The sequence below is a fragment of the Dipodomys spectabilis genome, unplaced genomic scaffold, assembly GCF_019054845.1.
Source record: "Dipodomys spectabilis isolate Male_0828 unplaced genomic scaffold, ASM1905484v1 ptg000147l, whole genome shotgun sequence".
Classification (NCBI taxonomy): Eukaryota; Metazoa; Chordata; class Mammalia; order Rodentia; family Heteromyidae; genus Dipodomys; species Dipodomys spectabilis.
This window is the reverse complement of record NW_024870824.1, coordinates 13,370,862-13,385,976: the sequence shown is the minus strand read 5'-3', so window position 1 is coordinate 13,385,976 and position 15,115 is coordinate 13,370,862. Positions and strand designations below refer to the sequence as shown.

Here is a 15,115-nt window from a genome sequence, read left to right as displayed (position 1 = left end):
ATCAAATAAACCCATTTTGAAATACAAGACAACTTATCTTGAACAATTACATACTCTAGAGCCTAAAATCCTACATGGAAACAAAGTCATTTAAATGACCTTTTATCTAAAACCAGATTAAAGAAGAAAAAGCCTAAGTTAAAATAACTGGTTATGGTTATATAGAGATACATTATCTCTATATCTATAATATAGATATATTTCTTTATTATGTCTGTATAGACAACTATATCTGTAGATACAGATCTAAAGATGCAAACTGTAACATTTATATAAACAGATGTAAATAGATTAACTAGAAAAGGACAAACTGAAGTGGATACACTGTTTAGATTAAGGCATTTCCATTTCCAGTGAAATTTCCATCTTTTAAATCAAAGCACAAACTTCAGATATAAAATTACAAAGCAAGGTCTGGGAAGGTGGCTCAGTGGTAGAGCGCTTGCCTTGCATGCATGAGGCCCTGGGTTCGATTCCTCAGCACCACATAAGCAAAAAGAAAAAAGCCGGAAGTGGCGCTGTGGCTCAAGTGGTAGGGCGCTAGCCTTGAACTAAAGGGCTGAGGGACAGCGTCCAGGCCCAGATTTCAGGCCCCACGACCAGATCCAAAAACAAAAACAAAAAAAATTGCAAAGCAAAATGTATAGCCTACCACTTTTAATGGTTTCTCCTTTATTGTATTATTCCCATGTAAACAATAAAACCAAGTACCCATGTATGTGTATGTACACAAACATACACCAAATGTCAGCCTGTCCTTCCTTACCCTAAAGTCTTTAGAAAATTTTAACTGAAAGGGCTTAGAGATTACTCTAAAATAGAATACTTTTCTCTTTTTAAGTGTTACTCTATTAAGAAAGTAATCACCACCGGTTTGCAGAATGGCTTGCAGAATGTTTCCAAAATCGGATAAAAACATAATTCTCAATGTTACATATAATCTCAAAGAAAGAGAAATTCTAACTTTAGTGCCATGAAGATAAGCCATGGAAGTTTTTAAGTAAGTTTCCTGGATATTCAGGTTAGGCATTATTCCTGACGATACACACAGAGCAATAAACAAAGCTCCCACCCTTATATATTCTGTAGTAAGAAGATACACATGAGCAAAAATGTAAAACAAAAAACCTTAAGAACAATGTGAGCTATATAGAAAATAAAGATAAAGGTAATATTTACAGAATGATCAAGAGCCACAAGACAATACCTGAATGAAATGATGGAGCGGAGGGTATAGGAAATACCAAAATGGGCCTAGTTTATACAAAGAATGTAAAGGTTGGTGTAGCTACAATGTAACAATGCATAAACATAAGAGCTACATAAATACACAAGAATATATATTCTTCTAAATGAAATGGGAAGCAACAGACTTAATGGGAATGCTCATTTAATTTGATCTCTCCATAAACTTACTGGTCTGACAGCTTTATGGAAGAGGGAGGCAACTGTTAGGAAAAAGATTAAATAGGAGGTGGTTACACAGTTAACAGTTGACCATGGTGGCTTGGATTAGGTTGTCAGTGGGAAAATGCTGTTCTAGAGGTTATTAGAAAATATTTTAGAGGTAACTTGCTGATAAAATGGAAGTGGGTACAAAATAAAGGTTCGTGCTGTAACCCCGGCATGGTTGATGAGATATTACAAGGGGAGGGCCACCCTGAGCATCACAGCAAGTTCCAGGTCACCTGGGGGTATACAGTGAAACAGTCTCAAATCATTCAAACGCATGCAGGTGCACAAACACCACACACACACATACACAATTTAAAGCAAATAGTTCAGAAGAACTACCCAGAACAACAATTTAAACAACAAAAAGAAACTGCTATAAAGCTTGAAAAGCAAAAGCTAAAAAAAAATTATGTCATAAGTGCTAAAATATATTATGTCTGATACACTACAAATATTTTTTCTTCAGTAAATTCCACAGGTAGGCCTGCACACAAATTAGCACTAGCACAAAATTGCTAAGTATTCCAATCACTGATTTATAAATACTGAATACTATTACCAAATGAAATCTTATAGCTCAAAAGCACCACATAAGTAGTTCAAATACTCACCAGTTTATAGAAATCAGGATGGTTCAGGTAAGTGATTTATGTAAGTTGGAAGTACAATGCTTTAGAGAAAGAAGCAACTACCACAAAGTTATACTGAATCATTATGGGAATATCAGCTTAGTAACAAGGCAACTAGTTCACACAAGCCCAGTTCAGGAAGGACCCTGAAGTGTCCACATTTCTAAAGTTATGATGATCATAATTTTATAAGTAATACTGCAATGCACACTTTGCATATATGGAATATATGAGATACAAACATGTCTGAGCACTAGCTACAATATATAAACTGAAATACATGTTCAAGTTGGCAGACATTAACCACGAAGGCTATTACCCCAAGTGTTTAATGGTGGTCTATTTTGGCAGCAGGAATATAGGTCTTTTTCCTTTGCCCTCACCTGTATTCTGCTAGTTTTCTACTCTAAATTTGTATCATCTGACCAATAAAAAGCAAATAAATACATAACCTCACTGTGTTGTGAGGCAGAGGCACAAAATCAGCCATGTCCAAAATGTCCAAGTATTTCAGAGGCAGAAAGGTCTAACTAGGCCCCTAATGAACTATGTATTAAGATCTAATATTGTAACGTACTATTTTTTTTTTGTGTCAGTCGTGGGGCTTGAACTCTAGGCCTGGGCACTACCCATGCACTCTTCAGCTCAAGGCAAGCACTCTACCACTTGAGCCACAGCACCACTTCTGGTTTTCTAGTGCCTTATTAGCGATAAGAGTCTCACGGACTTTCCTTGCCCGGGCTGACTTGGAACCGTGATCCTCAGATCTCAGCCTCCTGAGTAACTAGGACTATAGGCATGAGCCACCGGCACCCGGCTTTAAGTACTATTGAGAGAGAGAGAAAAAAATGACACTTTATTCCTTTATAACTATGCTGTTGCTGGGTTTGGCAGTATCTACTTATAATCCTAGCACTAGGGAGGTGGAGGCAGGAGGATTCTGCATCCAATGCTGGACCTGTCTCAAGGAAAGAAAAAAAAAGAAAACTGCTAAAAGCTGAGACATGATGCAAATGGTCAAGTTTCCACTTAAAAAACTCCTGGAATTCAAGCCCAAACATTGCCAAAAGAATGGAAAAGGAAAAGGAAAAAAAAAAAGAAAAAAAGACATGTTGCTAAGGCATATAATCTTCTTACAACAGTTTATTTTGCATTTTCTTTTACCTGTTTTCGTTCTTTAGGATTGAGAAGCAAGTACCGAGGATCAAAAACTATCTTGTGCAACTCCTTCTCCCATGTTGAAAAAGCAGACACCTTTAAAATATAAAATACATTGCCTCATAATTAAGTTTGCCTTAAAAATGTAAAGGTCATAATTTTGCTTGAAATCTACAGGACATCTGTTTATAATGGAGACATAAAAACCACACTGAAGTTCCCATCACTAATAAATGACAAGCAGTGGGAGGCCAGTGATAGCAAATTTCCACACTAATTGGCTGTGAAGACCTCTATATAATATAGAAATAACATATTAATTACTCATTAAAATAACCACTACTGTGTGACATTTAAAAAACAGTACATCAGAAAAAGCCTTGAAGATTTACATTTTGATTTCCCACACAAGCTCCCATCTCATGAAAAATGATGTGATTTAAAACTGAACCGTTTTATTCAAGTGAATTTTTGAACTAAACACAAACGTTGAAAATTTCAAGTTCTCACAATAGCATAAAAGTATCAGCTCTCTTTTAACCAAAGCAACTCCTACAATATTAAGAAAAGAATCATATATACCTTACCTATCCGAAGTAATCCGCCATTCTGTAATGTTAACACTTATTTTACTCACCAAAATTAAGTGACCCAACAAATGTTAAATGTTATTTGTACTTAGAAGGACAGTAAAATGGCATTTAGTTAAACATAATGTTATTAGTCACTGGCAAGGCCATTTGAAAAGAATGTCTAGTTATTTGATAGTATACCCTTATCCCCCCCCACAACAGGAGCACTAACCTTAGATTTGACCTTTTAGCAAGACATATTTTATATTACTTATACAAAACAGAAATATCTCCCCCAAAGATTGTTTTCTGACCCCTCTCTCTAGCAGCATGTCCTTGAACTGCTTCATTCGGGCCTCCAGAGGGACAATGGCCCTTTCTCGGGCAGCTTTAATTTCCGCTTCCATTGCAGCTTCTTTCTCTGAATCAATGTCTTTATTATCATCTCTCCTATAAAAAATAAAGTAAAACAGAACATAAGGCATCAACAAACAATTAATAGCAAACCTTACTAAAATCTTAAGTCAATGGAATTTTAAAACTCACTACTAAGCAGCATATTTTTGACAAAAACAAATTATACTGAGGGTTCCATATAAACCCTAAGAAATAAGACTTTCATTCTAATAGTAATATAATTACAGGTTTATGATATTATAACGGCTATCGCTCCCTGACTCTAGTTAACATACAAAGTGAATGCTTACAAAAATGAAAAGCTTTTCTAGCTAATCAAGCTTATCTAGCTTATAAAAACTGTTAGAACTGAACAGAGTATAGTATTTTAGCTCTTGAAACAATATACAAAATAGCACTTCCTAAAATATTTTATATTGCAAATTCCTAAGATACTTTAACAATCTAATAAAATTGATGCTAAGCCTTAGTACTGTCGAGTATTTATTTTGAAAATAAAATTACAGTATCTTCTAACTTAGCCAAGTGGATATGTGAGATATATGCCTTACCTACCTGGTATTTTTATTACTCACTTTCTAGGTGATAAATTGAGATTTAAGTTGAATGACAGGTCCCAGAGAGCAACATGGGCCCAGGAGTAGTTAAGTAGTAATACTAGAAATGGTAACTGTTCATCAATAACTAAACTATTTCTTATTCTTCCAAAAATGCACATTGGGGCTAAGGGTAGACCTATTGCTTATGTGGCACTTAATTGAGATTGTGAACATGAAATCAAGTCACCTCTCAAAACATATGCATCAATGGAAAAAGCTTACTCATGTAAATAACCCAAAAATGTTAAATGAATAATATTCATGTATCTGAACAGATCCTCTTTTTTAAATATGAACTTCTAGAGTACATAGTATTATAAAACTGGTTCACATTCCCCACAAAAATTAACTGGAAATTCAAAGCATGCTATATAGGAAACTACAGGCAGCCCAGGAGATTAATTACAACTAAGGCAAACCATATATCTAAGTGAGAGGAATTAGTAACTTAGGGAATAGAAACCAAAGAAACAGGAGACATAGTTATGACCTGCAGGAACCTAGCAAGATAGTCTGTGACCTAAAGTATGCATAAAACAAACAGATAAAAGCAATTTGCCAAACAATATGCCTTTTAAAAGTAACTTAAGAATTATTTAGAGTTAAAATGCATCCAAGAAATACAGTAAGAAAAACAAATAACCTTTACAGAATTATACTAAATGAAAATGTCACAATACAAACTATCACTATCTATCTCAATGAAAGAAATGAAAGAAAAACTGAGCCAGAAAAAATAGGCTTTTAGCTTTGTACCTAAATAGAGAAGCTCGGGCAATCCACATAAAGGACTTCTTTGACATTCTCCTGATAAAAGCAGTTAAAAACCTTACAGAGTTGTCTATAAGAACAAACAATTAAAAACAACCTAAAAGTTTAGCATCATAGAAACATCCAAAATTATGGTACATAAACAGAATGAACAGTCATTTATAATAATTAAGAAAATAAATATATTATTCTAGAATTCTTTTAAAAAGAACACAAAGTTGGTTAATCACAACTAATAAAGATATATTCGGTTAAGAACTACAAAGCCAATTGTAAAAATGATATTAGCTGTGTCAAGGTAATAGATTACAGTGATTCTCTTTAGTATCTTAATTTTAAAATCATTGTTAATAAACATATTTTTCAAAAGAACCACCCTAGATAAGGGCTGACATACTTATTTCCTTGCTATAACCTGGTTTCATTCAACCTGCCCCCTTCCAATTAGGACTATGATCATTAGTCCCTAATAAAAGGAAACCGTTTTCCTTTTTTGTTACTAAATAATGGTTCCCATTCTCCCCCCCCACTCCCCAACCTCCTACACAAACTATCCACCTCCCCATAATTAGTAAAGACCCATATTTTATTCAACGCTGGCCATGCTACTGATTCTATTTTTGTCAGTCTTTCTCTTAGAGCACTTTATAAGTTCATGGGTTAATTCCTAACTAGACAATAAAGACCAAATTCAAGGACTAGGTAGATGACAAGAATATAGGGTGAGAAGTCTATGTCAATGTTTATGAGATCACTAGGATGGAATTTGGAGGTATATATTAAAGAAAAAAGTATCTTCTAAATAAAATTTAGATTTACAGAATTTCTATAAAATAATCAACAAATTCCTAAGACTATTTGTTGTTCATAATATATATGAATAGTTAAATATATTTGAATAACCAAACCTTTCTCAAGGCTAGCAACAGAAGGGGCACCATTTCTACATTATAAAACAAAGCTATTAAATATCAAGTATAAGAAAGCAATCATGACTTCTCTCTCCTAATAACACACATAGTGGCTGTCCCTTCCAAATGAAAACTGATAATTTGAAGAGGAAAATCTACCTGGGACTGCACAAACTGTATTACTTACTTCCGCTTTTTTGCTTTAACAGGTTCATCTTCATTCATTTCTTCCATTAATTCTTGTTCTTCTTTAACTGTTAAGACAAAATTTAATCAAAACTTTGAATAAAAAAAACAATCAAGTAACTGCTGAACTACTTAGGCAATAATCCTTCTGCATATAAGTACTAGAACACTTGCAGTTTAATAATTTTTTTTAAAAAAGCTGCTGTTTATAGTTATTTCACTCACTTGCACTCATAGAGAATTGCCACTTTTGGATGGACAGCATTGTTGGGGTCGGATGTCCTGGCAAAAACATTTCAAATATTATTATAAAGTTACATGCATGTATCTCATAAAATTTTCTTTTAAAAATTGTATGCATAAACTCTTTCATAAAATGTTAAGTATAACAATTCCATAATACTCCCCTTATATTAAAATTTCAACTTATATAAAATGTTCATTTCCTAAACCTTAATTTTACAAATATATAATTATTTCGTAGCTGGTTTCCAGTGGCTCATGCCTGAAACCCTAGCTACTCAGAAGGCTGCAATCTGAGGATCATGGTTGGAAGCTAGCCCAGGCAGACAAACTGGGGAGACTCTTCTCAAATTAACAAAAAGCAAGAAGTAGAGCTGTGGCTCAAGTGGCAAAGCACAAGCCTTGAACAATATAACTAAGAGAAAGCACCCTGGCCCTGAGTTCAAGCTCTAGTACCACCACACATAAAAATCTTTTTTCCGGATTCATACTTTATGGTACTCTCTTTCATGTTGTATGTTAATAAATGAATAAAACATTTGCAAACAGATTTAAAAAACAGAAGCAAATCACATACATTCTTGGTATAATTCAGTAGCTATACTTATAAGTATTATTATACTTATAAGCAAATACTGCTGAAGGGGTAAACATAGATGCCTAGCATCTTTCAGTATTAGATAGAAAATATATTCCTCTCGGGGCTGGGAAGGTGGCTCAGTGGTAGAGTGCTTGCCTTGCATGCCTGAGGTCCTGGGTTCGATTCCTCAGCACCACATAAGCAAAAAAGAAAAAAAAAAACAAGTGGCGCTGTGGCTCAAGTGGTAGAGTGCTAACCTTGAGCTGAAGAGCTGAGGGACAGCACCCAGGCCCAGAGTTCAGGCCCCATGACCAGACCCCCCCCCCCCAAAAAAAAAAGAAAAGAAAAAATTCCTCTCATTGGGAAATTACAAGTAAAAAATGTCAATATAATATGTACATGCATATATATATATATATATATTCCAAGTAAATTTCTCAATCACAAGTGTTGTACTAAGATTTGTTAAATTTGAAATATTGTTATTATCATGCCTCCCTAGAAAACCTATACATTGATCAAGAGGCCTTGTATTCAACTTTCTTGAATGGCAAATCCTTTGAATAACTAAAGAGTAAAAATTAAAATATCTGGGAACTATTGATTACTAAAAAAAATTCATACCAATAGTACAGAAAGGTATTTTAAGGCTCACTGAGGAGCATTTTAGTGGTATGAACAAGCAGAAACAACAAAATATCCAACATATATTAGACTAACTGAAGATCTTGACAAAGACATTAAATTAAAATGCATGTATTTTACAAAATACAACTTTACTCAAATTTTCATAGTAGTCTATTTTTTAAAATTAGGTGTTCTTACTGGTCCCCATATATTTCATCATTTAAAGAACATTAAAATTAGAACATAAATTCCTAATTTAAAACTTACTTAGTTTCTTCATATCTTCCAGTCCTTTTTTATGAGGGGGCTCTTGAATAATTTTGTCAACATCTGCCCTTCCAATTAAATCGTCAGGTCGATCCCACATAGAAAGTCGGGTGGTGGGATTATAAAAGAAGACCCGCTCATCACCAGTCCAAACAACACACCTAAGAATTAATTCACAGTGTCATTTTTCTATGTTAAAGAATGTATTTCATACTTAGATCTTTTAAGATCAATTTGTCAAATAGGGAGAGAACAAGGGGATAGGACAGGACATTTTCCTACTTCTAATAGTTTATTTACAAAGTAGCTAACTTTTAGAACTGAAGAAAACTAACTTGCTGATTAAGTGGGAGAGGAGAAAGGTGGGAAAGGAACAGCATTGTATACTGGGAAACCCAGGGAAAGCAAAGCAATTATCAAGAGTGCTTAGGAGCTTGGTTTGGAATATTCAATGACAGTACTAAATAAATGTAATACTCTGGTTTCTCTTCAGATCACGTATCTTTCGCCTTTTACTAAATGAATGTAAAGGCAATATTGTGCAGCCATCTCAGCAGTTCTCAAGTTTTATGAACATGATAGCTCTACTCCTGTGATATAACCAAAATCACCCTTCAAATGTAATCTTCTCTGAAGACTTGAATAACTAATTATAACTGGTATAAAATCTAAGAGAATATCAACTGCATCAAACTACAGCCCACTGGTCCTATTTTTCAAACCACAAAACTCAGCCCCCACCCCCGCCAAATAAAATAAGTTGTGAGAGGAATCTGTAACATTTTTTCAAAAATATATAAAAATGAGGAAAACAATCAAAATTTAGAGAAGCAATTTCAAAGGAAGTAGATTTCCTATTCCCTACTCTCCCTTATAGCTCTACCTTGACAGTGGTTCCTAATTTCAGCAAGTAGCTAACAGTTTAACAGAAGAAACCAAGTGTTTTTGGTCAGATAATCAAGTTGTCAAGCCAAAAGTGACCGGTATTAAAATGATCAGAGGCTCTTATGTACTATAAAAACTATAAAAGCAATAGACTTCATGTGACTAAAAGAAAACTGGAAATGAAGAGATAGTAGAGAAGCAGAAAATTTAGAAATGGTAAGTAACTGTAATTTGGATCAGTAATTATCTCACTTGAAGGATGGAGGGGAAAAACAACAATAAAAACAAGAAAAGAATGAACAGAACTTCAGGAACACTATGAAACTACAATAAAATATCTCCAGAAACAAAGAAAGTAGGTACATCAAAACAATCAAAGCAAACTTCTCCTCTGTTGTTTTTAATATACTATGTGATTTTTTTTCTTTCTTTTGTATATTCTCCCCCCATGGTATAACCTCTGTTGTCACTGTATTTGATTCCAGTGTCCTGCATCTTGTATGAGTTGGGAAGGTGGGGAAAGAAGGGATAGTAGGAGAAAAACAAAGGAGGGGGTAACAATACTCAATAGGAAATGGACTCATTACCTTACTCATATAACTGCAATCCCTCTGTACAATAAAAAGGTATTAAAAAAAGAAAAAGTATTTTCAACAAGGAAAAGAAAATATTAAAATGAGTATGAGATAGATCATATGGTTCAGTAAAATAATCTTTTAGCACACCTGAATGGCACATAATAGTATAAACTCATACTGCATTTTCAATTATCTTCTATCTGTTTCTACCAAAGAGACCTAAAAACAACTAACTCAATAGTAACACTAGCCCTAAATTTCACACTATGTCCTATAAATGATACTTCCCACAACTAGGACTCTTTGGACAAAGAACTAATTCTAGGTCAGAGGTAGAAAGTACACAAAACAAACCCTAAATATCCTGTCATAATAAAAATGCAAATAAAGAAAACAATTATAGCAAAAAAGCTCAGGAGCCAGCCTTAAAGAGAACAAGATGAGGAAACTAATTAAAATAATAACTATAAGGGATAAAAACAAAATATATTTAAATCTATGAGTAATACTCAAGCCAACTCTATTTCTAGAAACTGGTTCTCCTTTCCACTATAGTTTGTAGCAGAATGAACACTGGTTAGGAGGAAGGATATCTCGCTATACATATTTCAGTTAATAACTTTAAAGAGAATTAACAAATACAATTATTGACCTAAGAATCTAGGCCATGGAATTCCAATCTTGTACTATTCAGATTTTGGGTCAAGCAATTCTTCTAGAGAACTATCTGGTGCACAGTGGGATGTTTGGAAGTATCTTTGGCTCCTAACAGCCTCCAAGTTGTAACAAACAAAAATGTTTCCAAGCTAGGCACCACCAGTGGCTCACACCTGTAATCTTAACTACTTAGATATGAAGATCACAGTTCAAAGCTAGCCAAGGCAAGAAAGTCAGACTATCTCCAATTAACCACCCCAAAAAAGCCAGAAGTAGAACTGTGGCTCAAGTAGTCGAGTGATAGTTTCGAGCAAAAAAGCTCAGGACAACACCTACGCCTTGAGTTCAAGACCCAGAACAAGTACAAAAGTAGATAGAAAGATATTTTAGATAGATAAATAGATAGATTGATTGGGATATAGATAGATAAATAGATAGATAGATAGACAGACAGACAGATAGAAAGATATGAAATAAATGTTTCCAAAGATTACCAAATATCCACTGAGGAGCAAAATTTTTCCTTGTTGAAAAGCATTGACATAGACAGTAATCACTACCAATGATTACCATTATACATCTCTCTCACACACACAGATAGAGGCATGTACACTTTCATTTTGAGAAAACTAGTATCTAAAGATTAGACCTCAAACAGATCTTACCTCTACTTCTACTCACTAGTTTATAAGGTAAGATATTCAGGAATGGAAGATCTTATTAAACAGTACCAAAAGGACTTAAGACAGAAGTTTAGGGGGGAAACAGCAAGAAGAGAAAGTTTGAAATAGAATCTATAGACTACATGACTTTATAAACAACCAAGTCATTTCGAAGTACATACTATATATGGATTAAATGTCAGCCAAGTACTGGTGGCTCATGCTTGTAATCCTGGCTGTACGGGAGGCTGAACTGATACTAAATAGCCTGGTAAATAAGTCAAGACTCCCTCCCAGAAGAGAACCTGTTATCCTAGCCATCATGGGAAGCCTAACATAGGTAATTCAAGTTCAGGCATGTGCCTAGACAGAAAGTAGGACTATCTCAAAACAGCCAACAAGAAAACAGGCCTAGAGGTATGACTCAGAGTCATACATAGAGTGTAGCAAACTCAAGGAACTGAGTTTAAACCCCGCTACCACCCCCACACAAAAGAAAAGCTGAGCCAGGGGGCTGGGAAGGTGACTCAATGGTAGAGCGCTTGCCTTGCATGTTTGTATGAGGCCCTGGGTTCAATTCCTCAGCACCACAAAAGAAAAAAGAAAAAAGCCGGAAGTGGTGCTGTGGCTCAAATGGTAGAGTACTAGCCTTGAGCTGAAGAGCTGAGGGACAGTGCCCAGGTCCAGAGTTCAGGTCCCACAACCAGACCCCACCCCTCCCCCCCCCCCCCAAAAAAGAAAACCTGAGCCACGCACTGGTGGCTCAAGCCTATAATCCTAGCTACTCAGGAGGCTGAGATCTGAGAATGGAGGTTCAAAGCCAGCCGGGGCAGGAAAGTCTGTGAGACTCTTGTCTCCAGTAAGAAAACTTTAAGTGGGGCTGTGGCTTAACTGTAGAGTGTTTCCGTTGAACTAAAGAGCTCAATGCTAGAGTTGAGCCCAAGCCCAAGCCTGGAGTTCAAGCCCAAAAACAAAAAAAGAAAAGAAAAAAAGAAAAGCTGAAGTAGAAACAAGAGAGGAATAACTAATATGAGCAGACAAAAGAAAAAGGAGGAAAGAAATAAGATCTAATTGTGTATTGAAAAACCAAGCCCAAGAAGAAAATAATAAGCAGTTGGTTCAGTAGTTAAGTTAAAAAGACCTAATTTTACATTGTTCTATAATGTAATTACATACTAGGGGTGTTAAGCATATATACACATACATACATACATACATATATATACACACACACACACACACACACACACACAACATATACATATACATATATATATATTCCCATATGAAAAGTAGATATACTTACACCCCTATGGGGGTTCCATTTTAAATTTTATATATAAACTTACAACATTTTGAATAATAAAAAAGTAAGATTCAGGATTGTACTGTAGTTCAAGTATAGAACTATGAGCAGTAAACAATAATGGAGAGTAGCATGGAAGAAACTTATAGCAACTGAATTTAAAGTTAGAAAAGCCCAAGTAAAGAAACAAAACTAAAATATCAACTGGATAAAAGTCTATCTGACATATTCTTCTTTAATTTACTTATTCTTCCTACAGAAAGAAAATTTATTTAAAAAATAAAACATGATCAATGAATAAAACTACTGATTAACTAAGTACACACCATGGAGTACCAGGAATAGGAGTAGTAGCCACTGGCTTTGCCTTTTGGGCAGCTTTTTCTTCTTCAGTCATTTCTTCTTCTTTGGGTTCCTATGGGAAATAATATTGTTCACATTTAGTTAAAACAAAAAAAAACACCAAATAAGAAAAACTAATTATCACTACAAATATCTCAAAGTGCAATGAATATACTAGTTGCTAAGGTAGGGAAACCCTGAACACGAATTTCTTTAAAAACAAAATTAAATCCTTGTCCCACTGAAATAACTGAACTGCATATTAGCAAAACCCAGCAACAGCAGCTGGTCCTGTCTTACAAATTCACTAGTCATGCGTTTATAGGAAGAAATGAGGAACTAAATTATATGAAATTAGAGGAGACCTCTTCATTTAAAACTGTTATTTATTTCTCCTAAGTTTTCTGTACTGAACCATGATTATCATTGGCTCCTCACTAAACAAGGTTCCAAAAAACAAAATCTTCTGGAATTATAGTTATCATTACATGCCTGAATATAAAATAATGGTAGGGTGTAGAAATAGAATACAACCAACATTCCTCAAATATGAAGTGGTACTTCTGACTTTAATCTGAACCAGTTTACAAGTCAGAAGATTAGATTCAACTAACTACTGAATAGAATACTCATTCTTTTCTTCATACTTATATGTTCTAGCATTGCTCTGACCCAAGATCATCGTCATTCTATGGACCCTAGTTTCATATAATTCCACCTTTCAAAGGAAAAATTGGTTTAAAATGTCAAAGAATCCTAAAATTTCAGAGATCAAACTTACAACAATTATTAAAAATATATGAAATACTCAATTATAAGTAAACTGTACCAATCAATCAAGGTTGGATCCCAGGTTAGCAGGTCATGGCCCTTTTACCTCCTTTATCTCCTTTATAGGCTCTTCCTTAGGATCTTCCTCCTCTGTCTCCATTGGCAGAGGTTCTTCTGATGGCTCTTTAATTGGCTCTTTAATCTTCTCATCTAATTTTTCTGTTAAAAATATGTCATTCAGTTGATATAATTTTGAAGAACTTTCAGAGATTTCAAAGTTGAGAAAGTTGCTAGCTATTTTTTTTTTTTGCCAGTACCAGGGCTACCAGGGCTTTCATGCTCAAAGCTGGCCAGACCTCCAGCCCAGCTTTTTGCTGGTTAACTAGAGAGGAGTTTCAAAAACTCATCTCTGATAGGGCTGACTTCATTCAAACTACAATCCTCAAGATCTCAGCCTCTTGTGTAATTAGGATTAGACAAAAGCTAAAATGCTCCTTTATGTAGTATCATTTATTTGACTCTGATATGACCAGGAAATGCTTTAAAAACTGACTCACTTCAAAAGAACATAAAACTGGTCAGGTCATTCATATATCATTTGCAGCATTCATACATTTTGCTAAAAAGAATGAATACTAAGACAATTAGAAATAGAAATGGGAGCTATGGTACAGAAAATTATGAGCACTCTACATCTAAGTCTCTAAGGGCCTTAATTCTTTTTCTACATATAAAACACACAGTCCTTGTTGATCAGTACTATCAATCCTCAGTAAGGACAATAAAAAAATATGCAACTTTAGATAATATGAAAGTATGTATATTATATGCATACATAAGTGAATTGATTTCCGCAGATGGAAAAACGACAACTAATACACAAGCAGAACTAACTCTACCTTTTTCCTTTAGTTCTTGGGGTTTTTCCCAGGTTGATTCTAATGTTCTATTATTATAATAATATGTCTTCCCGTCCGCTGTTTTATATTCAGTCCATTCAGAAACTGCTGTTGCTCCAGCTAAGGTAGCAGGTGAAGCTGCAATAGCAACCTGGGGGTGTATCATGGGAACGATAGGAGGAGCCATTCCTGGTAATACACCTAAAAAAAGAATAATAAAAAATTAGACCCAAGTATTAAGCTATAATACAAAAGACATCTCTATAATATGAACTAAATCTTTCTATTTAATATTAACAAATAAATGATCAGTTGAAACAAGATCATATAAAAAAGTGAGTAGTAAATATTACTTAATTTCTACTTCCTTGGTTTTTAAATTCTAATGCCAACATTCAATTAGAAGCAGAAATCAACCCAAAAAAGGTATAAATTTGGGTTCTCTTCTGTAAGGCTGAACATAAACTATAAAAATCATGGTACATGCTCTACTAACAAATGTAAACACTTTTTTGAATATTAAAGGACATTTCTCAAACTAAGAGCTAATTTAAAGAGCTTTCAAAAGACCCTTTGGCAATGGAGAAATTTCTCATGAAT

The 15,115-nt window shown here is 34.5% G+C and overlaps 1 protein-coding gene across 5 annotated transcripts in view; it reads right to left on the bottom strand.

Moving 5' to 3' along the window:
* The window catches only part of Tcerg1 (transcription elongation regulator 1), a 62,606-nt gene that overhangs the window by 24,450 nt on the left and 23,041 nt on the right, over positions 1-15,115 (bottom strand). For 3 of the 5 annotated variants that reach the window (XR_006149290.1, XM_042692028.1, XM_042692026.1), the window contains 9 exons: positions 14,516-14,716; positions 13,723-13,835; positions 12,830-12,918; positions 8,416-8,576; positions 6,924-6,980; positions 6,700-6,766; positions 5,587-5,637; positions 4,129-4,264; positions 3,249-3,338 (listed from right to left, as the gene is read on the bottom strand). Coding sequence is in view for 4 of the 5 variants with exons in the window: in XM_042692028.1 (XP_042547962.1) it covers positions 3,249-3,338; positions 4,129-4,264; positions 5,587-5,637; positions 6,700-6,766; positions 6,924-6,980; positions 8,416-8,576; positions 12,830-12,918; positions 13,723-13,835; positions 14,516-14,716 (965 nt within the window). In the remaining variant the exon portion in view is untranslated. The remainder of the gene's footprint in view (positions 1-3,248; positions 3,339-4,128; positions 4,265-5,586; positions 5,638-6,699; positions 6,767-6,923; positions 6,981-8,415; positions 8,577-12,829; positions 12,919-13,722; positions 13,836-14,515; positions 14,717-15,115) is intronic. The other 2 variants (XM_042692027.1, XM_042692029.1) reach the window with 1 other exon arrangement.